At 46.5% G+C, this 25,930-nt stretch overlaps 1 protein-coding gene across 4 annotated transcripts in view; it reads left to right on the top strand.

The window, feature by feature from the left end:
- Positions 1-25,930, top strand: part of ITGB2 (integrin subunit beta 2) — a 50,228-nt gene that overhangs the window by 17,782 nt on the left and 6,516 nt on the right. For all 4 annotated transcript variants that reach the window (XM_077316780.1, XM_077316767.1, XM_077316773.1 and 1 more), the window contains 11 exons: positions 2,088-2,176; positions 4,144-4,327; positions 7,421-7,591; positions 8,860-9,101; positions 11,534-11,689; positions 13,550-13,645; positions 14,283-14,372; positions 16,053-16,193; positions 19,266-19,453; positions 20,617-20,861; positions 23,869-24,088. In XM_077316780.1, coding sequence (XP_077172895.1) covers positions 2,088-2,176; positions 4,144-4,327; positions 7,421-7,591; positions 8,860-9,101; positions 11,534-11,689; positions 13,550-13,645; positions 14,283-14,372; positions 16,053-16,193; positions 19,266-19,453; positions 20,617-20,861; positions 23,869-24,088 — 1,822 coding nt within the window. The remainder of the gene's footprint in view (positions 1-2,087; positions 2,177-4,143; positions 4,328-7,420; positions 7,592-8,859; positions 9,102-11,533; positions 11,690-13,549; positions 13,646-14,282; positions 14,373-16,052; positions 16,194-19,265; positions 19,454-20,616; positions 20,862-23,868; positions 24,089-25,930) is intronic.

The following is a 25,930-nucleotide window of genomic DNA, read 5'->3' as shown; positions in this document are numbered from 1 at the left end:
TCGAACCTGGCATGCCAGATTAGAAGTCTGCACTCCTAACCACTACACCAAACTGGGTAGGTATGAGTTCCTGCTGCTCATGGTCTAATATTCTCTGTTTAATAATCCGGAAGATACATTTTTCTTCCAGAGGTAGTAGGGAGTTCAGATCGATGCCAATGGAGGCTAATTTTTGTTCAATAGCCTGGAACCATTGAAATTTAAGAGGGTCACTTTTTAGACAAGTTAAAAGGCTGCCAGTTTCTATTCTAAAAAACAGTCTGACCCAAAATTTAAAAGTAGCTATCCAGGCCCTTGTTTCTACCCTAATTTGGCCAAATTCTGCTCAAATGGCATGGTAGGAGACACAATTTGGAACCCCTGCAATTTGCCTATAGAAAGCAGATTGAACACCCTCAATAGATTTATTAAAGGCAGGAACCCATAAGCTGCCATGCTATTTGTGAACCAGGGTGTATCCATCTTCGATTCTGTATGCCCAGGTTGTCTGTTTTGGCCTTCTGTTAAATGTATTTTCTGAAATGCTTTGTTCTCCTTTGCAACATTACCAGACAGTCTTATCTGTGTAGTAGCTGTAGATAGCGGAACCAAGGTCGGGGAGGTTTGGGTTATCGTCTTGGCTGTTTTCCTGGATGGCACCTGGACTTGGAAGGGGGCACCCTAGGAGTGAGAACATCTTTGAGCGGGAAAACTTTGGGGTAAAAGTACTGTCTTTTTAATGTACTTGCCAGTTCTGGCTTTGAAACTCTAAGGCAGGGGTAGTCAAACTGCGGCCCTCCAGATGTCCATGGACTACAATTCCCAGGAGCCCCCTGCCAGCGAACGCTGGCAGGGGGCTCCTGGGAATTGTAGTCCATGGACATCTGGGGGGCCGCAGTTTGACTACCCCTGCTCTAAGGTATCGATTTGCTTGGAAAATAAACACTTTCTTCCAGAGAAGTGATTGTTTCCAGTCTGTCAACCTGACGCACACCCAGCATTCTGTTTTCCAGGGCAGAGGAACTTGTTCTTCTCGGGAGTTGTTCAAGTCTTTAGATGTCAGGCTTTCTCAACCAGGGTTTCTTCAAACCCTGGAGTTTCTTGAGAGCCCTGGGAGGGTCTGCCAAATGGGTGAGAGTTAACTAATTTTTAATGTATTGTTTTGAATTAAATCTTTATCAGGTGACATAAATATTTATTTGTTTGTTTGTTTTGTTTGTTTGTTTAGAGATGTCTAGCTCTCCAAAATTGGTCCAAGGGTGGTATACAACAGTAAAAAATACAAAATACAAATACAAGTAAAAATACTAAAATCCAGTTTAAACCAAATTCTTAAATCCTATTAAATCGTTTTGCTCTAGACCTGGACCGTGGACTGGTACCGGTACGTAGATCAATCGGTACCGGGCCACGGCTCCTCCTCGTCCTCCTCCCCGGCTGCTGCCTCAGGGGCTGCCCTGCCACTCTGCCAACGGCTCACCTTTGGTGCTCTCCAGCGGCCACCTTGGCTCGGGCTCCCCCTCGACGTGGCACTGCACAGCTGTGCTGCTGGCAGCGCCCCAGCAGGCAGTGGGACGTCAGGGGCACCAGTGGGAAAGCAAGTGGAGCAGGGGCTCAGGCGGCGGCGGTGACGTCCCTCGGCAAAAGACTACCCCCCCCCCCGGGGCCTCAGTAAAATTGTCAAGCGTTGACCCGTCTCCGGTGATAAAAAGGTTGGGGACCACTGCTGTAGACAATATAAGACCTCTTCCCCCAAATAGCCAATGGAGTCGTAAGGGGAAGGGCACTGAAAGGGTGTGTCCACAGCTATGCTTCCTAACCATATTCTGCACAATTGCCTCACTTCTGAGGTTTCTCAAAGTCTTAAGAATGTTTCAGCGGGTTCTCAATGGTACAAAAAGTTGAGAAAGGCTGGCATGTGTGTATGAGCCATTTCCTTTAATGCTACACACTTAGACCATTCTCAGGAAAGGCCCCACTGCTTCAGATTGCTTCTTAATTTGCCCTGAATTTTAGCTGTGTCAGATGTCGAGCTGATTTCATTACCTGGACGCTGACTTTTGACTTACCTCTGTTAACATTGATTTTTCTTTCTCTTTCTCCTTGAGCACTTTCCCTTGAATGCATCAAATACAACGTCAAAACCTGCGAGGAATGCATCCGTTCTGGGCCAGGCTGTGCCTGGTGCAAGAAGCGGGTATGTCCTGTTCCACACCCCTGCACCCATTAATTTAACTTTAAACTACATTTTAAAAATTTGCAGTGTCCTTTTCCTGCCTTGAGAGCCAGCTTGGTGTCGTGGTTAGGAGTGTGGACTTCTAATCTGGCATGCCGGGTTCGATTCTGCACTCCCCCACATGCAGCCAGCTGGGTGACCTTGGGCTCCCCACAGCACTGATAAAACTGTTCATATGTATTGTTTATATGTTTGATGTAAACTGCCCTGAGCCTCCGGGGAGGGCGGTATAGAAATATAATAAAATAAATAAATAAATAAATATTCTGTTTTTCACTACTTCAAGGAGTCTCAAAGTGGCTTACCACCCTTCCTATCCCCACAACAGACAACTTGTGAGATAGGTGGAGCTGAGAGAGCCCTAAGAGAACTGTACTGTGAGAACAGCCTTAATAGAACTGTGACTAGCCCAAGGTCACTCAGCGGGCTGCATATGGAAGAGTGGGGAATCAACTCCAGTTCTCCAGAGTACAGGCTGCTGCACTTAACCACGACACCATGCTGGTTACCTTGATTTTGAAAGGTGACCTCCTGTGTTCCACCAGTCCGCTTAGCTGGACTCTGCTGTCTTTATGCTAGCCAAAGAAAAAAACCAACACCAGAATACATCATCACCCTTTCTGCAGGCAAGTAAGGGTTGCTCAGTATTGCTCAGTCAAGCCTTCCAAGTAAAGTGGTGATTGTTCTAGAACAGGGGTAGTCAACCTGTGGTCCTCCAGATGTCCATGGACTACAATTCCCAGGAGCCCCTGCCAGCTAACGCTGGCAGGGGCTCGTGGGAATTGTAGTCCATGGACATCTGGAGGACCACAGGTTGACTACCCCTGTTCTAGAATACTCTTTTTCAGCGGAGAGGTCATTGTGCAGGGTTTCTGTCATCACCTCTTCCCACGACCAGCACAAGAACTTACTCGTCCCTTGGGCCTTCACAAGCTTGTGATCCATTTCCCAGGCCTGTGAAAAGCTATTCCCTGGAAGGACAGACCGAGGACTGAGTTGCTGTTTTCAGCCTCAGCACTCCCTGGGACAGATGGTGGGCTTTGCTGCGACTCCGTACAGCACGTCTTGAAAAGTAGTTGGGTCCCATCCCAGAAGAGCAGGATATGGTCAATTATTCACACAAGGCATTATCAGTGGGCATAGTGGGGGGGGGGGGGGGAGGACCACCCCCTGGGGCTACCTTTGCTCCGAGAGAAGAGGAGCTTGGACGGTGGAGGGGGGGGAGTGTTGTACCCTGTTTTTTACCACCTGAAGGAGTCTCAAAGCAGCTTCCAGTGGTCTGCCCTCCCTCTCCCTACAACAGACAACCTGGGAGGTAAGTGGGGCTGAGAGAGCTCTGAGAGGGCACTGAGATTGGCCACATGTGCCTCAAAACAGCAGGCCTCGTGTGGCTTGTGACAGACCCACATAGCTAGCAGCCCAAAGGGAACTCTAGGAGACCTAGGAATCCCTAATGGGGGGGGTCACCCCAGAAGTAAAAGGGGGAGTGGCCTTGGAGGGTTCTAGAGCAGGGGTAGTCAAACTGCGGCCCTCCAGATGTCCATGGACTACAATTCCCAGGAGCCCCCTGCCAGCGAATGCTGGCAGGGGCTCCTGGGAATTGTAGTCCATGGACATCTGGAGGGCCGCAGTTTGACTACCCCTGTTCTAGAGGGAGAGAATTCTAAACAGGGCAGTTAGTCAGTGAGTGGCAGTTGGAGAGGGATAGATTCAAATGGGTCGCCGTGTTGGTCTGAAGTAGCACAATAAAGTCAGAATCCAGGAGCACCTTTAAGACCAACAAAGATTGATTCAGGGTGTGAGCTTTCGAGTGCAAGCCGGCCTTCTGCAAGCCTGCTCATGTGATCCTGTGTCTAAGCAATGGCTTTTCCTCACTTGCTCAAGACTCGCTGACTGTTTCTACCCTTCTTGATTCTTACAAAATACAGAATTTCACCAAGGCGGGAGAACCAGATTCCATCCGTTGTGACACCGAGGAACAGCTCCGGCAGAGGGGATGTGAAAGGGACATTATTTTCCCAGAAAGCTACAGCACTTCTGTGCCTCCTTTCCCTCCAGCAAATATGAGGAAACAAATCTACCCGGATGTGGTGAATCTGCGGCTGAGACCAGGTGCCACTTTTTAACTGATCCCCAGCTCTAGAAGTTGAAAGTGAAAGAAGAGCTGAGAGTTCACACTAAGGCAAGGGTGGCCAAACTGCGACTCTTCAGATGCCCATGGACTATAATTCCCCTGCATGCTCATGGGAATTGTAGTTCATGGACATCTGGCTTCTTACATTGGAAAACAATAGGTGTTCTTTATTGTAAGAAAATGCCATGCCAGGCAGAATAAAAATTTCCAGCTATTTATCTAAACTAGCGTGGAGAGAGTGGAACACGTGGCTCACCTTCATAATGGACAGAGAAAGAGAGAAAAGAGAAATGATTGGAAGGAAACCAAATGGATCGCATTCTGAGTAAGAAAGGGACAGCCGCAGGAGTAGACAAAGGAAGGGACAGGAAACACCCTGTCTAGCCTTTTACTCAGCATACCCTGAGGTAGGGCTGCTGCCAAGGTCCAGGTCCAGATCGGGATGCCAGATTGGGAAATACCTGGAGGCTTTGGAGGGAGGACCCAGGAGCGGGCAGGATTTGTGGCATGGAAGGACCTCATTGGAGTAGAATGCTGTGGAGCCCACCCTCCATGGCATCCATTTCCTCTGGGGGAATTGCTCTCTGTCACCTGGAGAGGAGGTGTAATTGCAGGGGATCCCCATGTTCCACCTGAGGGCTGGCATCCCTAGGACTGGATCTTCTGGTGGGGCCCACCGGTGCAGCCCTCCATCTGCTCAACTGCCCTGCTACCCATCTGAGCTCTTCGGAAAGGGCAGACTATGAATATAAATAACACTTTACTTGCATCAGAGAGCAAGCATAAGCGGATTCCTCAGAATCCTGTTCAGGTTTATTCACTGGGGCTTACTTGGAAAGTGTTCTTGGGATGGTGGTGCTGGCCACATTGCTGTGACTTGGGTGTGATTTTCTCAATTGCTGCTTGCGGTGTTGAAAAAGACAGGAAAGCAGTTTAAGCAGATAACAGTATTTGTTTTTTAAGATGTGGGATTTAGGAAGTGATATCTCTTGAGCAGTTATCTCCAGATCTCTGAAAAACATCACTGGCGGAGTTTGAGCATGCGTTTAAAGACTTGAACATTAAGGTCCATGAGATTATTTTGTATCTTTTTTTTGTTGGCTTGTTTGTTTGCTGTTGGTCTCCAGTTTTTCTTTAAGTTTCTTCAGTGTTTTTTTTTTTAAACTACCTTTCTGATATTCTGAAAAAACTGAAACATTTATTTTTTGAGTCGCAAGATATTGTGTGTAAAGGAGGGTGGGGAAAGGTGCAGTTGGGGTAAAAATCTGCTGTGGAAAACTGCAGTTCTCACAATAAATGGTTGCAGCTGGGGGATTTTTTAATCCATATTTCATAACAGCAGTTTAAAAAATCTTTAAAAAAACAATAAAAGCTATACTTTATACAATGGTTTGACCAAGAATGTAAAGCCTTAAAAAAAAAACCTTAACCTCTTGTATGAGACATGGTAAGACTGGTGTCTTGATGTCCCATCTTCTCCAACTCAGACCTTAATATAAAGACTTACTTAAACAAAAGAAAATTGATCATGCTAGACATTTTTGAAATGAGTTGGAATTGGCAGTCTTTGAAAAGAATGATCCAAGGTTCTGGGAACTGGTCTCAAATGGTTTAAGTAACTCATTGTGTCAATTTGAAGCACAAATCCCAGGAAAAGTTTGGATTATAGACCCAGCTCTGAAACTATTTACTAGCAAGGTCATCCCCCATCTCTTATAAGCTGCTGAAATCTGGGGTTGGAAGGAAGATATTATTACCAGCCTAGAAACTATTCAAAATCATCTTCTCAGGCGTATCTTAGTCTTGCCAAAAGGGGTCATCAGCAGCCCTGATGAGAGCAGAAACTGGTCTGCCCTCAATTAGGGCTCACATGGACTTAGCCATTGTAAAAGTAGGGACGAAATGGAAACGTAGACCATCAAGTTTAAATTTGCTTAGTGAACAATATTTTCAGCTTATATTCTCAGATACCTTGATTGAAAGATCATTACTCATGCAATATAAAAATTCACCTTGGTACAAACTAATCAAAACAAATAACTTCAGATCTTCCTATTTAGTCTTTCAACTCATAGTCTCAAAGTAGCTTTTACTTCCATGCGACTTCAGACAATGCCAACAGCTCTACTGAGTGGACAATACCATAAAACACCAAAAGATCAATGCTTCTGTATCTGTGAAGCCTTAGGTCCATTCCGCACAGCTGGTAGAAAACCGTGATCAGCGCTGCATGTTCCAGCGCCATGTTTTGTGGCGTCTCATCATCACTTCACATCTAAAATTTCACATCTGACTTTCACATCTGGATTTACTTTGTATGGAATGGCTTTGTATGGAATGGAATGGCTCTTAGTTTTGGAGGATCTCTCACATTACATTCTTACATGCCCGTTGTATACAGATACTAGGGTCAAATTTCTTGCTGGCCTACTAGATGGGCTAAATGATAAATCCAACCAAGAAAAACTTGTATTCTTGTTATCAGGTACTAACTTATTTGTCTCTAATAGAATGTCACTATTTGCTGTTAAGAAAATAAGGGCAAAAGTGGCCCTGCAGAGAGCAAATACCTAGAATAATTGTAGGATAGGTGGACATATATAATCTAGAAATATTCTTATGGTGATTAGTAATTGTTATCTGTGGTTGCTCATTCTCTTATTTACTATTTCATTTCTGATTTGAAATGTTTTAAATCTTTTTAAGATCTTTATATTATAATGGCCTATGGCTACATGCAATAAAATATGACTTGACTAGTAATTTCTACCAAATACAAATACTGCTCTTTCTTTACAACCTGTGTTCCTTTCAAGATTAAGTGAAAAGTTCTGATCTTCAAGACTGCATTCTACCTGTTTTTTTCAGTGTTTGTACTAAGGGAAGTACAGTGAGAACTTGAAACATATTCAGATCCGGTATACTTCATACATTAAATTGAACTTGCATCATTTGCCAATTTCCTTCATTGCTTCACCTTAAAATCGAGTCAAGAGTCCTGTAAGGGAAAATGAAAAGCTGTGCTAGAGCATTAAAGGCAAACATGTCTTTTGTCCCCTTTAACTTGACAGGTCAACCTGCTGTTTTTAATGTGACATTCCTCCGTGGTGAAGATTACCCAATCGATCTTTACTACTTGATGGACCTCTCGTACTCCATGGCAGATGACTTGGACAAAGTAAAGCAGCTAGGAGGTGATCTGTTGAAGGCGCTCAACAGCATAACGAGCCGTGCTCGGATAGGTGTGTGCAGGTCTGATTAATGAGGTCTAATCACTTGCTGGTGCTAAATTACTTTCCATATTAAAGACTTTTTAAAAGTCAGGGTTTTCCCGCATTCTCGCCTTTCTTGCTTGTAATTGCCTTTTTCTTTGGAGGTTTTTTTCCTGTTCCACAAATCTTTTGCTCCCCCTAGTGGTCGATTTGTTATCACACCAGTTTATGTCCAGCATATCTCCGTTTTTATGCCAGATGTAAACTGGAATAACATTGAGGAAGCTAAACATGTGGAAATGACACCCCCCCCTCCCAAGAACCTGGAACTTAAAAGTGAGGAAAATGAGAATGTAGAAAAACCTACAGACTAGGTAAATGACAAAGGGGGTCTGTCTTGCATTACATTATCAGTCTTGTTGTGATTGGAGGAACTCTCAATCATAAGCCTTCTGCTGCCACTGCATAACATGGGGATTGGGCTGCTTCCTACATGAAAGTTTCTGTAGGCACACATAAAAACACTCATCATAGCCCTGATGACTGTGATGTTTTCTCACAGAATCATGCCATCATCAGGAAAGTGCAATTTGACCAAGATTCCTTCATCCCAAATGGAGCTGGGTATTTGTTTGCTCTGTTTTGAATTTTCTGAATGAGATCCAACCTAATTTTGGGTATTTCATATCCATATTTGTCAAGGGAGGGAAAATACTAGCCAGTCTGAATTGGGCAGTTGGAATGGTTTGTACTTCTGCATCATATCCTTTCAAAATGCAAACAGGCAGCGTATCCTCAGAAAGCATTTAGCTGTTTCTTGGATGACACGGTTATCTTTTCCGCACAGATGAAATGGCGATAACTTTTCAGCTCTAGCATCTGTTTTCAAGCTCAAAATTCCAGCTTGGTTTAGACACAACATTCCTCTGTCCCCATATTTTAAGAAGAATAAGAAGAGTTGGTTCTTATATGCCACTTTTCTCTACTCAAAGGAGTCTCAAAGCGGCTTACAGTCGCCTTCCCTTTCCTCTCCCCACAACAGACACCCTGTGAAGTGGGTGAGGCTGAGAGAGATATCACTGCTTGTTCAGAACAGCTTTATCTGTGCTGTGGCAAGCCCAAGGTCATCCAACTGGCTGCATGTGGGGGAGTGCAGAATTGAACCCGGCTCGCCAGATTAGAAGTCCGCACTCCTAACCACTACACCAAACTGGCTCCCTTCTTTCTTCGTGTGTTTAGTAACATGATCCTGTTTCTGTCTACAGTTTTTCAACACCATTTCTCTTGTGTTTCTCTAGGGTTTGGGGCCTTTGTAGATAAGACCGTGTTGCCTTTTGTTAACACGCATCCCGAGAAGCTGCAGAACCCTTGTCCCAACAAGGAGTCCAAGTGTCAACCGCCCTTTGCTTTCCGGCATGTGCTCAGCCTTACAGATAATGTCAAGCAGTTTGAGCGGGAAGTAGGATTGCAGAACATTTCAGGAAATCTTGATGCACCGGAGGGAGGGCTGGATGCCATGATGCAAGCTGCAGTATGTGGGGTAAGAACCATAGCTCCTGGAATACATTAATGGGCACAGTGATAAAGTGGGGAGTGGGGGGACACTTTTTTGCCAACAAGAATGGCAGTCTCAACAAATAGTTTTAATGAGTGTTCTAGTAATTAGTTGGTCTTAGCCTTGGGCATCCAGGTCAACTGCCCTGATGACAGCTCACAGCCTTGTAATCCCACCTGCCCAATGGAGGGAGAAGAGGAGCAACAGCCAGTGGATGTGAATCCTTCTGGCCAGCCCATTGGCTGCCTGCCCTCTCTAGGGCTCATATTCTGGCTGGCCACCACAGCACTCTTGCCTGCCTATCCCGTATAGGGCAAGAGCCACTCCTGGCTTGAGCTTCAAGTGGCCCAGGTGGTGATGGTTGTAGTTGTGATGGAGAGGGACGCAAGTCATGGACTGCCTCTCATGTTCTCTGGCCTTCAGGGTGCCTTGGTCTTCTGTTTTTGCATGGAGTGGGTGAAAGGCTAGGAGGCTGATAGGAATGGATCCTCTTTGGGGCTCAAGATATCACTGTTTTGGGACACAAAACAAACAGTCCTGTTGACCGATCAGAGCTTGGGACTTCCCATGGACAGAGCCTCCAGTAAAGGTGCCATTTATTCTGGGAACTGCGAACTCATCTGGGTGGGTGGGTGCGAATAGCATTGGCAGGTGGGTGTGGTGACCCAGACAGAGGCTAACTCTCAGTGATCTGCCCGGATGCCCACAATCCAGGTGGGATTAACAGCGGGGAGTAGAACCACGGCCCTGTTTAGGGGGCAGTGCTCCCTCCCACAGAATCCAGGGCGCCCCACAGAAGACTTTTGATGGGAAGAGCATCCTTCCTTATCCAACACTCCCAATGAAGAAATAATTCTACAGTGGTCACATTCAAGATAAAGCGTCAGGATGGGAGAGAGGAGCTGTAGGCTGCAATGGGAAGTTTGTCTACAAATGTCCATGAAGGATGGTTTGTGGTTACTGGTTATTGGGGATTAAACTTCTGGAGATACTGCATGGAGGGGCAGTGGAAGTGGCGGGGTGGTATTAGGTTTGAACATTGCTGCCTCCTCCCAACGGAGGGAGAGACCAAAAACATACCCAGCCACACCTTGGCACCTGGAGACAGTCAGGCATCCCTGCCTTTGTTTGGCTTCCCGGCTGCCAGTCATACCCCGGAGTTCATTGCAATGACTCCTGGGGAAAGGGGGGCTGATGTATCATCTGCATGATGAATCTGGAGGGCATGCCTGTGGAGTGGGGGATGATCAGGAGGGTCCACAAGCTTAGAAGGGCCAAGATGTCACCGCACTCCTTGGGCCCTGGGTCCAGTCCTTGTAGGTACTTGTGCTCAGCAAGTGTTAGATAGGTGAATAGATGGTGGTGCAGGTGGGCAGGTAGATAGTTGGATAGGTAGGCAGGTAGAAAATGGGTTGATTGGTAGGTAGATAGGTGGGAAGTCAGAGCATCTGTCCCAGGATCCAGAGAGCATGTTGGGAACTACAACCCATCCAGGCCCCTCCAAGCTTGTGGACTCTCATTGTCATTTGTGTGGGCTCCACTTGCCCCCCATGGGGACTTCTGACACCCATTTCAGTCACCATCCATTACATAAGAAACCATGTGCCTCTCTAAAACTGTGACATAGGTAGGTAGGGCCAAAGGAAAGAAGGGTGGACACTGGAAAAGACCCAGAAACAATGTCCACAGTGAGGTGATATAGTCAGAGGGCTCCACAGTGAATTTCACATGTGTAGCGCCCTGGGAAACAGTTACAGTTAACAAACTTGTGAACCCAAAGGTTTGTGAACACCGGGAGGGGGGCGTGTCTGTGCAAGTTCATAGTTTGTGACATCCCCCCGATGCACAACCCCCCACAAATTCATCAAACTTCCGTTTTCCAGGTTTGGGCCCACCTCTAGCCATAACAATCCAGCTAGAAATGCGGAGAATATCCTTTTATTTCACGTATTTATTAATTGGAGCATTTATTTCTACATAACCAAAGGTGGCTTACTATGTAAATAAAACAACCATTATTAAAAATGCATAAAATATCACAATTTCAAATCACAAGTAAGACTGCCAATAAATAAAATGCTTAATTAGTTAAGATGCAGCCCTGAAAAAAGTTTTATTCAATCGCTTTCTAGAATTAACAAATGAGAGAGGTAGGCACCCCTCCCTAGGGAGGTTGTTCCATAACCATGGGGCCACCACCAAAATGGCCCTGCCTTCTCCACATAATTCCAGACAGACTCTTTGGTTGGTGAGTCACTCAGGAAATTTCCAAGGAACAGCTGTTAAGGCTATTGCAGTGTACAGATTATCGTGTCTCATGCGGGAACTAGGATTGGAAAACCTACTGGGTTCCTTCCTGCTCTGACTTTCTGTAAACTTTTGCACTCTTTTGAAATTTCTTCTTTTATTGAACGCAGAGTAAAATTGGCTGGAGTAATGTCACTCGCTTATTGGTGTATGCTACAGATGATGGTTTCCATTTTGCTGGTGATGGAAAACTCGGAGCCATCTTAACTCCATTTGATGGAAAATGCCACCTGGAAGAAAATATGTATAAAAAAAGCAATGAATATGTAAGTACTCTGGGCTAGCAGTGCACCTCTTAAAGTATTTGCCAGTGAGTACTGCAGCATACGATCTGTAATTAGTTATTTCAGGCTACAGTGGTAATTGAAGGGCTCATACAGCTCTTGTAATTCTCCGAAAATATGCTTACTGATTGTATAAAACCTTTAAATATATTATTTTCCTAAATCTGTTTGGGTTGCACAAATTGGTGTTAATTGTAGTAAAGATTTATAATCTGTCCTAAAGGAATCCTTAAAAAAAATGTTAAGATCCAAAATTATGGGTGTTCATTCAGTATATCCGACCCACAAAAACAGCTGAAAAAAATTTTAGGGGGATGGCCACATAGTTGAATTTAGAGAGCATTGAGAGGGATTGCAGTTAGGCTTCTGCGATTCGGCTGCCGAAGCAGCTGTTCCCTGCGGGCGCAACCAGCACCGCAACGCGGGGGGGGGGACGGTGCTGGCAGCGGCATGACAGCGGGCGCAACCACACTGGTATGTAGCACCTGCGTGGTTGCGCCCTCTGTCACGCCACTGCTGGCACCTCCCTCCCCACCCCCTGCGGTGTGGTGCTGGCTGCGCCCGCAGGGAACGGCCGCTGAAGCGGCCGAATCGCACAGACCTAATTGCAGTCCTTATAAATGTGTCATGTTGCTCCCTTCCTGGTTGCATGCCATCAATCAAGGGTCCTGCCTGGATGGGTTTTCTGGTGTTTTTCCATATGTTCCTCCACCTTGATCCACTCCCACCCCGCTTCCTGGATTTGCCTCATTCCCTGGCAGTGTTGTTTATGTTATTGTTATTTATGCCTGAGTCTGTGTAGTGTCTGAAGGGTAGATGGCTTTGTAACACCCAAATGTCAAACTTCTGAGCTGCTTTCACTTTGCATGTGCTTTGAAGATAAAAGGTTTTCCCCTTGGGAATGTATTTTAGCACGCAAAATACTAAGTGAAGGGGAGCATGGGGCTAAGCCTATATGTATCCTGATTTTGGCTTAATCCTTGTCTTTAGCAATGTTCTCCTGTTGTAGCTGAAAGCCCATTTTGTTCTCTGTGATCCAAATAAACAGCAGGTGGACTTTTCTAAGGAATTGCCTTTGTGTTTCTTCGGGTTCCTTGGTTGTGGATCGTGAGATAATGGAGGATGGGCGCACCACTTTTGGGGACCCATAGAATTGGGCCTCCTGATCCAGTCTTTTTGAAAGTTGGTGAGGTTTTTAGATGAGGTACCAAGAGCAATATTGCAAATTTGGTGCCTCTATCTCAAAAAGCAGCCCCCTCAGAGCCTCAGATAACCCCAGATCGATTCTCCATTATATCCTCCGAAGATCATTGAGCATAATGGTCCTCATAGAGCAGAGTTGACCAAACTGTGGTTCTACAGATGTCCATGGATTACAACTCCCATGAGCCTCTGCCAGCCTTCGTGGATATCTGGAAAGCCACAGTTTGGCCAAACTTGTCATAGAGTATAATGGAGCACAAAACATTCAAAATTTCCAAATATTTACCAATATTTACCAATACCAATATTTTTCAGGTTCAGTATACCTAAATGCCAAAATATACTTTTTCTTTTTGCACTCCTACCTGAAATCCAAACCCAAATTATATTATTATTATGTCACAGTTTCTTTAGAAAAAAGGAAGATTGCTAATACCTGAGACTGCACGATTTCTCTGGGCGAAAAGAGTAGGGTCTGTATTTAAACAATCCATCCATCTTAGAGAACGTGGTGCCATAAATGGGCTTGGAAGCCCAGTGGATGACTGGAATGATGTGGCAGCCAGTCTGGGAAGACCATGTGTGTTGAGTTGAAAAGAGAATCAACATCGCTTTCATTGATGTTTCCTTTCTCAACAGGACTATCCATCCATTGGCCAGTTGGTGCAAAAACTGGAAGAAAACTATATCCAGCCGATTTTTGCAGTTACCAAGAAAGTCTCCGAAACGTACAGAGTAAGCAAAATTACAAGAAATATTGAAAGTTAGGAACAGAATGGCTACAGTGAAAAAGGTGAAAGATCCCCACTGATGTCCTAAGCAGAGTTATACCCTACCAAGTCCATTGGAATCATTAGTCTAGATTGGTGTGACTCTGCTTAGGATTGCGTTATCAGATGTCTGTGGTTTTTTCACTGGAGTAAAACACACAGATGTGGAACACTATTATATTGCCCTATGCTGTCAAAGCTCAGAAGCTAAGCAGAGTTGGTACTTGGATGGGCGACCACCAAGGAAGGCACTGCAAGCAATGTCAAACCACCTTTGCTCTCACTTGCCTTGAAATCCCCTTGCTGGGGCTGTCATAAGTCAGTTGAGGCTTGAGTGTGCTTATTTATGGGGTATATTAGCAGAGCGGATGTGGGCGGCATCCACCCCAATGGCCTAAGGAGACTTCGTTAAACAAAAAAGAGGCTCTTCAAGTCCTGTTCCTTCAGGGAAAAATTCCTTGGCCTGGAGAGACTTAAAACTGGGATGAGCAGAGGGTTGGGGTAGAGCCCATTTTGTTCTTAGTCTAACCTGGTAGCCATTATGGTTCTGCTTCTAACGGAGCAGGACAACACTTTTTCAGACCTTTGTTCTTCATTGGTAGAAACTCAGCGAGATGATCCCCAAGTCTGCTGTAGGAGAGCTGCAGGAGGATTCCAATAATATCGTCCAACTTATCAAGGATGCTTATGATGTAAGTTCTACCCTTTAGGAGGTGTGTTTTATTTTTAATGCATGTTTGTTATCTTTGTGAGGATGTTTGTGTGGCTAGCTCATTTGGAGGGGTAAGAAGTTGGTGTCAGTTTTGGAAGACTTTTTCCCCCCAGGGCATGGCTACACAGCCCCTGCTCTGCTTCCCCAGTTTTCCTTCTGCTTCCTTTTTTTCTTCACTGGAATGCAGCCCTGGGTGACAGTAACGAGCATGCTCAGAAAAGGGGGAAGAGGACGGTGGCTAAATAAGAGATGAGAGGAAAAAGTCAACCATTAAACCAGAAGAAAGAAGAGATGGATTAATTTCAAGTGCTTCTTTCTTGTCTTTTTCCCACCAAATGTGTGTGTTATGAGTTGGATGGCTGCCTTAAGAAAAGTTAAGCCCTGCTTCACCTCTCTTGCTCCAATCTCTAGCAGAGAATGGGACAGGTAGTATTGCCAGATCCTGGTTGGGAAACTCCTGGAGATTTGGAGATGGAACCTGGAGCAGACAGGATATCATAGGGGCAGGATATCATAGAGTCTGCCCTCCAAAGCATCCAGCGGAATCTCTGTAGATCTGGAAATGAGCTGTAATTTTAGATCCTCAGCAAATCCCCAGGTCCCATCTGGAGGCTGGCATCCCTCAGTTTACTGCTTCCTTGGAGGGAAATTAACTATGCCTATGCTTTTCTTATGAGCCTCTTGTGGTGCAGAGTGGTAAGGCAGCCATCTGAAAGCTTTGCCCATGAGGCTGGGAGTTCAATCCCAGCAGCCAGCTCAAGGTTGACTCAGCCTTCCATCCTTCCGAGGTCGGTAAAATGAGTACCCAGCTTGCTGGGGGGTAAACGGTAATGACTGGGGAAGGCAGTGGCAAACCACCCTGTATTGAGTCTGCCATGAAAACGCTAGAGGGCGTCACCCCAAGGGTCAGACATGACTCGGTGCTTGCACAGGGGATACCTTTACCTTTATGCTTTTCTTCCATTCAACAAACCCACAACTTGCTGTCCATGTAGTGGGTAATCATTTTCTAGCAGATGTGGAATCATATAGTAGTCCAATCCCATCAGATTTTTGGCAGCTAAATAGGGCCAGCACATGAATGGGAGATGGCCAAGGAAGACTCTGCAGAGGAAGGCAATGGCCAACCACCTGTGCTTCTCACTTGCCTTAAAAACTTTACTTCAGGGGTGGCCAAACTGTGGTTCTCCAGATGTCCATGGACTACATTTGGAGAGCCACAGTACAGCCACCCCTACCCTATCTGATCATCATAAGTTGGCTAGAATTTGACAGCACTTCCCACACACATATTTTCCATTTCTCTTTAATCCTAGTCAGCATTGTTCAAATTAGACTGTAGCCATTGGGAACAAAAAAACTAACTATTTCCCTCCTGCCCTTGGGAAAGTCTCTTTCGTTTTATCTCTGGGGCACAGGAAGTTCCTTGTTCTTTGCTTCTCATCTAAGCATCATTCTGGTAACTTGACAGGGCTACTAAATGACATAGTGAGGGAAACCTGTCTGTTTCAAGCTCCTCTTGGGAGGAAGCACTGTGGGTGCAAGGTGAATTGCAGTTAAAATATCTCCATCTTTCTTTCCTTGAAGGTAGTATAGAAGATGGGAGACTTGAGTCCCTGTTTTGGATTCTTTCATCAGCCATACTATTATTTCTTCACAGAGCTTGTCTTCCAGAATCATTTTGGATCACAGTCCCTTGCCAAACATCATCAAAATCACATATGACTCCTTCTGCCCTAACCAAATACATACTAAGGACCAACCAAGAGGAGAATGTGACGCAGTCAAGAAACATGATAAGGTAGGAGAAGATCAATTGGCATGTTTCTGTTCTGCCTGCAATTGATCATGGGTATGATCTGTCAACCAGTTATTGATCCACCTGACAGAACTAGGATCCATACTGGATGTTATCAACTTGTCAATGAGAATATTATGTGGAACCTTATCAAAAGCTTTTCTGAAATCCAGATAAACTATGTCCACAGCATTCCCTGGATCCAGCAAGATAGTCACTTTCTCAAAAAAAAGAGAGAAGATTGGTCTGACATGACTTGTTCTTACGAAACCCATTTTAAGTCTTAGAAATCACAGCTCTCTGTTCCAGCTGCTCAAGGACCAAGTGTTTGATTTGTTCCAAAATTTTGCCAGCTACAGATGTCAAGCTGACGTGTCAGTAGTTACCCGGATCCTCCTTTTTCCCTTTCTTGAAGATGGGGACAACATTTGCCCGCCTCCAGTCATCTGGCACCTCACCTGTGCTCCAAGAAATGTCAAAAATAATGGACAATGGTCCAGCGATTACACCTACAGTTGGGCTAAAAGATGCCCACCGCCCAAGCAGGGAGGGGGTGGTACCCTCAGCTGGACCTTCAAGGCGTAGTAGTTTGACCATGATTTCTACTCCAGCATTAAGGATCAAGTCGAGGGTGTGGCCAGCCTGATGCGTGGGGCCAGTAACAAATTGGGAGAACGCTAGTGTCACCATGGCCAACACCAGGTCCAAACCAGACCCCGAGAGCAGCAAATTGGCATGTACAGCGAAGTCCCCCAAGACAATGAGTCTTGGATACTGCAATGTCCAGGCTGTCATCACTTGTAGGAGGCTCGATAGAAGAAGAAGAAGAAGAGTTGGTTCTTATATGCCGCTTTTCTCTATCCAAAGGAAGCTCAAAGTAGCTTAGAGTCGCCTTCCCTTTCCTCTCCCCACAACAGACACACTGTGAGGTGGGTGAGGTTGAGAGAGCCCTGATATCACTGCTCAATCTGAACAGTTTTATCAGTGCCATGGCGAGCCCAAGGTCACTCAGCTGGCTGCATGTGGGGGAGTGCAGAATCGAACCCGGCATGCCAGATTAGAAGTCTACACTCCTAACCACTACACCAAACTGGCTCTGGTAGAGTGCTGGGTGGTTGGTACACCAACCAGATGACCAAATTCTGTACCAAGCCCCACTCGTTGCCAACACACTCCACTCCCGAGGTTGATGATGCTGGGAGAGCCCTGTAGGAAAAGCCTCCCAGACAAGGAATGCCACCCCCCCTCACCTATCATGGAGCCAAGAATGATATAGGAGTGAAAACCCTGGTGGAGCCAGATCTTTCAGGGTGACAATCTTGCCCTCTCACGCCCAGGTTTCAGTCACTCATGCCAGGTCTGCCCTGTGAAGTTCTCCAGCAGAGTGAAGGACTTGTTAATGGACCTGGCATTGCATAAGTTCAGAGTTGGTTCCTCCCTAGCCTCCACCCTCGCATATCTGGGGATGACATGGAGATTAGAAGGGTAGCGAGTGTGTCCAGGCACCCTGCTGTGAAAACTCCATAACCAGGACCTTAGTGGACCTTTCTAGCTCTCTGCTTTTCTGTCTCCACTCCGGCCACCGCAATACCTCCCTTGGCCCATTATCGTTGGAATTCACCCTCCCCTGGAAAGCTCCCCATAGCGGATCCAGACATCCTAACCTAACTAGCCACATACCAATCCCCCCTCCAAAACCCAACCACCCACCCCATCCACACCATCACCTTTAAACTACACGTAGAACGGTACTGGCTAGATATAGGGGGAAATTCACAACCAGTCTAGTTCATCAGTAGAATGGGCTGCCTAAGGAGGTGGTGAGCTCCCCCTTACTGGTGATCTTTAAGCATCGGCTGGACAGATATTTATCAAGGATGCTTCAGGCTGATCCTGCGTTGAGCAGGGGGTGGGACTAGCTGGCCAGTATGGCTCCTTCCAACTCTAGGATTCTGTGATTCTCCCAGATCCTAATTCAGCGCTCTGATCACTGCCCCCCAATGTTGCTATTGATGCTGAAGGCACCAGAGTTGTCATACTGAGCATTCAATTGAAGACAGTATATTTTTTATTGTAAGGGACTTTGCACATCATTTCGACATGGCAGGTGCATTTCTGGATTTATTATTTTTTGGCGGTGGGGGGGGCTGGCAAAAGAATCAGTATTTCAAGTGCAGTGAAATCAGAGGTTTGCGAAAGCTGTTGAAAAATCTCGGACAGAGTCTCCTGGTAACAGGTACAGGACAACATGGTTCAGCCCTACCCCCACCCCCGCCAGTGCCCTGCCTGAGGGGACTGAGCAGGTTCCCATACTGCTGGCATTTCACAAACAGAGAAAAGCAGAATTGTGCAGGTAGGGCTTTCTTATAAGGGCAATAGCGCTGCAAAATAACAGACTGGCCCAGAAAAATGCATGGTGTTTCTACTGAGGCACTGTTGCTTCCTGCAACACTTAATGTCTTGTGTTCAGACAACAGCTCTGTTTCAAAATTTTGCAGTTCCTGGTCTTGCTATGTTGCTTATTAGATATAGCGCCCTATTGCTTTAGCCTTGAGCCTCAGTGAGAAAGAGATTATATAAATGGTCTAATAAGAGAATATCAGCAACATTCCAGCAGGACCTTGGGTGATGCTGGGGGTGCATGTGAAAAAAGTCTATGCAGAGAATTAGGCAAACTGCCAGGTGTCCATCCTGCTCTGTGAATATTGGTGTGATCCTTTGCCCACAGAATGACTCCTCTTAATTCTAATGTGAAGACCCATTCTGCACACGTTGGATAATGCGCTTTCAGTGTGCTTTTGCAGCTGCATTTTCCTGTGCAGAACAGGAAAATCTACTTCTGAAGTGCATTATCCAACCTGTGTGGAATGGGCTCCAGTTGTCTCATGCAAAGGGCTTTGCTCCCGGCATTGTCCAGAAGAGTGATGCAGTTACACACGTTGATTTGAATTCCGATTCAAAATCAGACAAAATCAGTTATCAAGAACCAGTTATGGATCTGTATAATGTTACTTTACTTACTACCACCGTAGGCCGCAACCCTGTTTTGAAGATGAATGCTTTGTTTTCTTGCAGATTACCTTCCAGGTGAAAATTACGGCAACTGAGTGCATTGACAACCGAACCCTCTTCATCCATCCTCTGGGTTTCGCGGACTCTCTCACAGTGAATATAAACAGTCGCTGTGATTGTGAGTGCGATGAGGAAAGAATGGAACCCTCGGAATGCAGCGGACACGGCAAAGTCAATTGTGGAATCTGCAGGTAATGTACTTGCCAGCATTCATGTTAGCTCCACACAAGACAACAAGACAGAGATGTTATTCATTCATTCGTTCGTTCGTTTGTTCATTCATTTATTGATTGATTAATTTACTGATTGATTGATTTACTGATTTATTTACTGATGATTGTTGGCGTTATATAGCACCTCTCCCAGCCATCCAACTCAGGGCGGTTCACAACAATGAAATACCATGATTGAGGCAGTTGCTAATGCATACCCACATGGATTTTGATGCATCCTTTCACCTCATGCTACTCCTCTAGGAGGGTCAAGATATTTGTTAAATATGAGAATCTGAGGATTTGTTATGAGAGAAGCTTAAACTAAACATGTGGAGGAAATATCACAGTACTGGCAGCATATCTCCCCCACTCCCCCTTAACCTGCTGTCTTGTCAAAATCTGAAATTTCCTGCCTGACTATGTCATTAACTGCCTGCAGAGGTGGCCACATTGTGACTCTCCAGGTGGCAGAACCATGCTGGTAGAAGTTCATGGTATTTGGAGAGTAACAGTTTGGCCATCCCTGCCCTAGATCCAATTTAATTTTTCATCCTTGCCTCTCATGTATGTTGGGATTTGTATGACAGCAGGAACAGAATGTATTTCTGTAAGAAGAGAAATCATAAAATGGCATAAAATCAACACTAGACTATGATACTCCTGGGAAATCATACATTTTAAGAGAATGTGCTGATGCTGTGTGGGCTTATGGCATTGCTGGTATAATTGTCTCAGCCCTGCAGAGTAGGTGAAATAACATAATGAAATAAAAAAAACTGAATCCGATAGCCGGAAATGTTTTGCTAGCCCTGCAAACTAAATCCTTTGTAGATTGAACTTTGGCAAGTGCTGTAGTGTAGACAGGAGTTGGATCTTAAAATGGTTCTGAAAGAGAGAAAGAGTGTGCAAGCAGTTCAGCCTTCTGCAATCTCACTGAAAAGATCATGGTATGAGTAAAAAGACACGGTGGTTGTTCATTTTTGTCTCCCACTGAATCTTGTTTCTCAGTCCTTTTCTATTATCATAAGCTTTAGGATGCTTAGGGCTGATCCTGCGTTGAGCAGGGGGTTGGACTAGATGGCCTGTATGGCCCCTTCCAACTCTATGATTCTATGATTCTATGATCTTTCTCCTGCCAGATGCGATCCCGGTTTTATTGGTAAGAACTGTAATTGTGAAACCGGAGGCAAATCCAGCAGGGAACTAGAAAATACTTGTCGAAAAGATGATTCCTCGGTCATCTGCTCCGGCCTAGGGGATTGTGTGTGCGGGGCGTGCTCTTGCCACGCCCACAGCGATCCCAAAAAGAACATCTACGGTCCCTACTGCGAGTGTGACGACTTCAACTGTGAACTTCACAATGGCAAGGTGTGCGGAGGGGAAGGTGAGTGACGGGGAGAAGAACTCAGACCTCTTTCAGCTCTGGCTTGCCACTGTTTTCGCAGGCTGATTTTACTCCTGCGGGACTTTCTGAAGCATTGCTTCTTTTCATTTTCTGTTCCTTTACCATTTCAGCTCTCTGACCCTTAGAAATAACTGCTTGAATACTAGCCATTTGTGGTGGCTTTAATGCTAGGCATCAAAAGAAAGTGGCAGCATAGTTTCAAAGACAACAGTTTCAGAAGTCCAATTCTCTGTGTTTGAAGCTACACTGAGAATAACTTCTTTTCTCTCTGTTCCTGCCTATATATACCAAGTCCCAGAGAGGACTAGGGCAGTCTAAACCAACAGGCCCAGATTAGCAGAACGTGTTCTGGATTTGACCATATCTTCTTTTGGAAATAGGTTCCATCATTAGCCATGTGATTTCCTTACATATAAGGATTTTATTCTCAGTGGTCAGCTATTCAGTAGCTCTTCTGAGTCTGAGGGAACAAGGCCAGGATAGAAATGTTTTGAATGAATAAATGAATGAATATTCTTTCCTCTTTTGCGCCATCTTTCAGAAGTTCTTGTGCTAGCAAGGGCCTGTCCTCACAAATGTTTGCAATGCCAAGAGAATCAGGGTCTTTCAATGTCAGTTTTAACATGAAGAAATGTATGTCATAACACTGAGTTTGATGTATTTTGATGGTTCTTAATCTGGTTGGCTGAAGATACAAAATTTAATGTAATGATTTTAAGACGTCTGTTCTTTGCTTGCTCTCTTTTCTTTCTGTCTTTTTAAATCTGTGTAAAGTCTTTAATTTAAAAAAAAAGAATCAGGATCTTTTAATATAAGCGATTATCACTTTTGGCCTTCTTGAAGAACATGGCATCATTCAAAAATGTCATTAATTCAGGACAGAAAATAGGGCAGCCATTCTCAAGTCAAGGACTCTCCAGCAACTCGAACCAGCATCATGCAGTGGTTAAGAGCCACGGTTTATCATCTAGCAAATGCTGGCAGGGGCTCATGGGAATTGCAGTCCATGGACATCTGGAGGGCCACAGTTTGCCCACCCCTGATCTAGTGAGCTGGGTTTGATTCCCCTCTTCTCCTCCACATGCAGCCTGCTGGGTGACCTTGTGCTTGTCACAGCCCTAATAGTACTGTTCGCACACAGCAGTCCTGTTAGCAGTTCTCTCTGCCTCACCTACCACACGGGGTGTCTGTTGTGGGGAGAGGAAAGGGAAGGCGATTGTAAGCCGCTTTGAGACTCCTTTAGGCAGTGAAAAGCAGGGTACAAAAAAAAACAATTCTTCTAGAAGTTTCACATTTGGAAAAGCAAAATTCTGTCTTAAACTGTAGCCTAAAGCAGGGGTCATCAACCCCCGGTCTTCGGCCCGGTGGCGGGCCGCAAAGACCATGGCATCGGGCCGCCGCCAGCCACGCCTGCCTTCCCCCGCCGGCAGCAAGAAGGAAGGGAAGAGGCAGGCGCAGCCGCCAGCATGGCGGTGACGCAAACGCGCATGCACACTGTTTCCATGCACGCGCGTTAGCGCCCCCTAGTGGCGAAAACGCCCACACGCAGTTGCCACGCATGTGCGTTACCGCCACCTGGTGGCGAAAACACGCATATGCGACAATTGCGTGTGCGCGTTTTCGCAGCACCCAGGCCGTCGGCTCTTCCCTCACTCCGGAGGCGGTCCCTGACCTGAGAAAGGTTGGGGACCGCTAGCCTAAAGATACCATTTTTAGCTGGACAGGTAGGAAGACAGAGAGTGGGGTTAGAAAGTGTCATCAAGTGGCGGCTGACTTAGGGCGACCCTGTAGATCTGTCAAGGCAAATGACCTTCAGAAGTGGTTCACCCTTGCCTGCCACGGCTTAGGAACCCTGGACTCCCTTGGGGGTCTCCCATCCAAGTACTAAGCTGGGCTAACCCTTGCTTAGCTTCCAAAATCAGCCAAGACCAGGCTTGCCTGGCCCATCCAGGTCAGGACAGATAAAGAGTGGTATGCCTCAAGATGTCAGGAAGACAGACTTGAAACCAAACCCTTCGTTAAAAATAAGGAAGAGTTTATTCCTTGCAGATCATTCCAAGACGAAACAAAGCCAGAACTGAGGGCCAATTCAAAGGGCAGTCCTTTTACCCCAGCATTTCCTCCCCAATTCCCTTCTCACAATAATAACCAAAACAGAAAGCAATACCAGGTGCCCTCTGGGCCCACCTCCAACAATGGTAACATGTTCAGCTCTGGCCTTGGAGAGGCCAGGCTTACTTCTTCCAACATAGCGCTTGTTACAAACTACTTCATGGCAGACAGGTCAAGGGTAGAATAAAGGTAAAGGTATCCCCTGTGCAAGCACCGAGTCATGTCTGACCCTTGGGGTGACGCCCTCCAGCGTTTTCATGGCAGACTCAATACGGGGTGGTTTGCCACTGCCTTCCCCAGTCATTACCGTTTACCCCCCAGCAAGCTGGGTACTCATTTTACCGACCTCGGAAGGATGGAAGGCTGAGTTGACCTTGAGCTGGCTGCTGGGATTGAACTCCCAACCTCATGGGCAAAGCTTTCAGACAACATTTCTGCTGCCTTACCACTCTGCGCCACAAGAGGCTCTCAGGGTAGAATACAGACAGGCTAAGCAATAACTCAGGACAAAAGAAATGTAAAATGGTTACACTGATATAATAAATCATGGCAGCAATCAGCAGATTCTGACACAAAAGCATTACTGCTAGATGTATTTTGCACTGGGGGAAATGGCACATTTGTCGCATATGAAAACTCACGTCTTGGGTCGATTCATACAATGTGAGCATGAAGCTCGGCGTTGCTGACTGAGAGATCGACCGGTCTACATTGTAGAAGGGTGAAGCTGCTGGGGAGGGTGGGGGTGGGGGGTGGGGAAGCCGCCCCGTCCCACATTTAATTAGCCACAAAGACCTTTTGCTGTTTGCATTTCTGATTCAGACTGGGGGCTGCTTTCTCTTTACTAAAACCTCCCCTTTCCCCCACAACCCAGAGCAAGGAAAATGCGACTGCTCAAAATGTGTGTGCAAACCCGGCTTCGAGGGCAGTGCCTGCCATTGCAAGAGATCGCTGGAAAATTGCATGGACGAAAACCAGGTTGTGTGCAGCGGCCGTGGGAAATGTGAGTGCAACATTTGCCACTGCCAGAACGGCTACCAGCCCCCGTTGTGCAAAGAGTGCCCGGGATGCCCATCACCTTGTGCCAAATACATGTAAGTGTTACATCATGTAACAAGAGACAAATTCAGTTCACTTGGTAGTGTTAGCTGGACTTAAAAAAAAAATAGAATAATCTTGTTCACCTTGTTGCATTTGGCGTTCATTTCTCTTTGCTTCATGGCAATCTGAAACCTTCCCCTCCCACCAATCAATTGGAATAACATTCTCCAGGATTGTATGCCACCCGTGTTCTACCCGCGAGATTTCAGACAGAGATTGACAAAGTAGCCTCATTTTATAGGAAACTAACATCCTCAACTTGCAGAGTGGGTGTAGGATGATGTGATAACTTTGTTGCCGGGCTGTGCTGCCGCGATCCTGGGGGCCACCGCCGCCACGTCAGCTATCTCTGGCTCTGTCCTGGGCGCCTCAGTTTGGCTACCGGACTGCAGGACTGTTGCTGTACCACACCGGGGGTGGCGTCGGCGATCCTGGGGGCCGCTGCCACATCGGATATCGCTGGCTCTGTCCTGGGCGCCCTCAGTTCGGCTACCAGACTGCAGGGTTGCTGTACCACACTGGGGGTGGCGTCAGCGGTGGGCCTGGTGGTTGCTTCTTCCAAATGCCCAAAGTGGTCTCGGCGGCGCACCTGGTCCACGTCCTTGCTCAGGACCCCGTAGGACACTGGTCCTGTTGCATGTGTGACGGTTGCCAGAATCCAGTTGGGCCCATCAGTATAGTTCTGCACGGTGGGGCTCTCGTGGCTCCTTGTCCGGGTCTCGTTGTGATTGGGGTGTAGGTGATCCAGAAGGGTTTGGAGTCTCCGGCCCATCAGCAGTTCTGCCGGGCTCTCCCGGTCGCTGAGGATGGTGTGGTATGCTGGCGGGCCACGAATTGTGTGAGGCGCGTCTGCCAGTCCCTGTGTGTGAGCTTGGACAACGCATCCTTGGTTGTCTGGACCATCCGTTCGGCCTGCTCATTTGTCGAGGGATGGAAAGGTGCCAAGGTTACCTGGTGGATCAGGTGCTGTTCCAAGTATGCCTGGAATTTTGTGGAAGTGAACTGGGCCTTGTTGTCTGAGACAAACGTTTCGGGAAGTCCGTGGCTCGCAAAAAGGCGTTGGAGGCTCTTAATGACCATGGCTGACGTCATGGTCGTGACTGGAACAACCTCCAGCCATTTACAGAACGAGTCCACCACAATCAAGAATGTGTGCCCTTGGAATGGCCCAGCAAAGTCAATGTGTAGGCGAGATCAAGGCTTCATGGCTGACTCCCATGTCCGCGGCGGCGCTTACGGCATCTCTGGCCGGCTTTCCTGGCAGGTCCGAAAGCCGTTGAGCCAGGATTCAGTGTTTTTGTCAATCCCCGGCCACCATACTTAGCTGCGAGCCAGCGCCTTCATGTGTACGATGCCGGGATGGCCATCGTGCAGCACCTCCATTACCCGCTGGCACAGCTTGACTGGCACCATACCTCGGTGCCCCCACAGCAAGCACCCTTTGTGTGCCGACAATTCCGTTTGCCTAGTGGTAAAGGGTGCAAAGTCCATGTCTTGTTTGCCCCCTGGCCAACCCCTCCACAACCAGTTGAGCACTCAGGCGATGAGGCGGTCCTTGGGTCCTGTGGTTGGGATCCCGGCAGTTCATTGGCTGTCCTTCGGGGTTGCTTGGATCCTGCTCGAGACCCCAAGCTCAGCCCTCTGCTGCCTTGCATCCACAACAGTCATATCGCCCAATAAATGTTAATTAACCCCCATCCATTCAAGAAACCCTTCCAGGGCCATCAAGAAACGCCAGGGTTTCACAAAATCCTGGTTGAGAAAGCCTATAGATTTAAACTGCAGGTTTTCATGCCACTAGGGGGAGCTGGAGCAGACATCAGAAAAGCACTCAT

The sequence above is a fragment of the Paroedura picta genome, chromosome 1, assembly GCF_049243985.1.
Source record: "Paroedura picta isolate Pp20150507F chromosome 1, Ppicta_v3.0, whole genome shotgun sequence".
NCBI classification, from domain to species: Eukaryota; Metazoa; Chordata; class Lepidosauria; order Squamata; family Gekkonidae; genus Paroedura; species Paroedura picta.
This window is presented reverse-complemented; position numbering and strand designations above follow the sequence as displayed.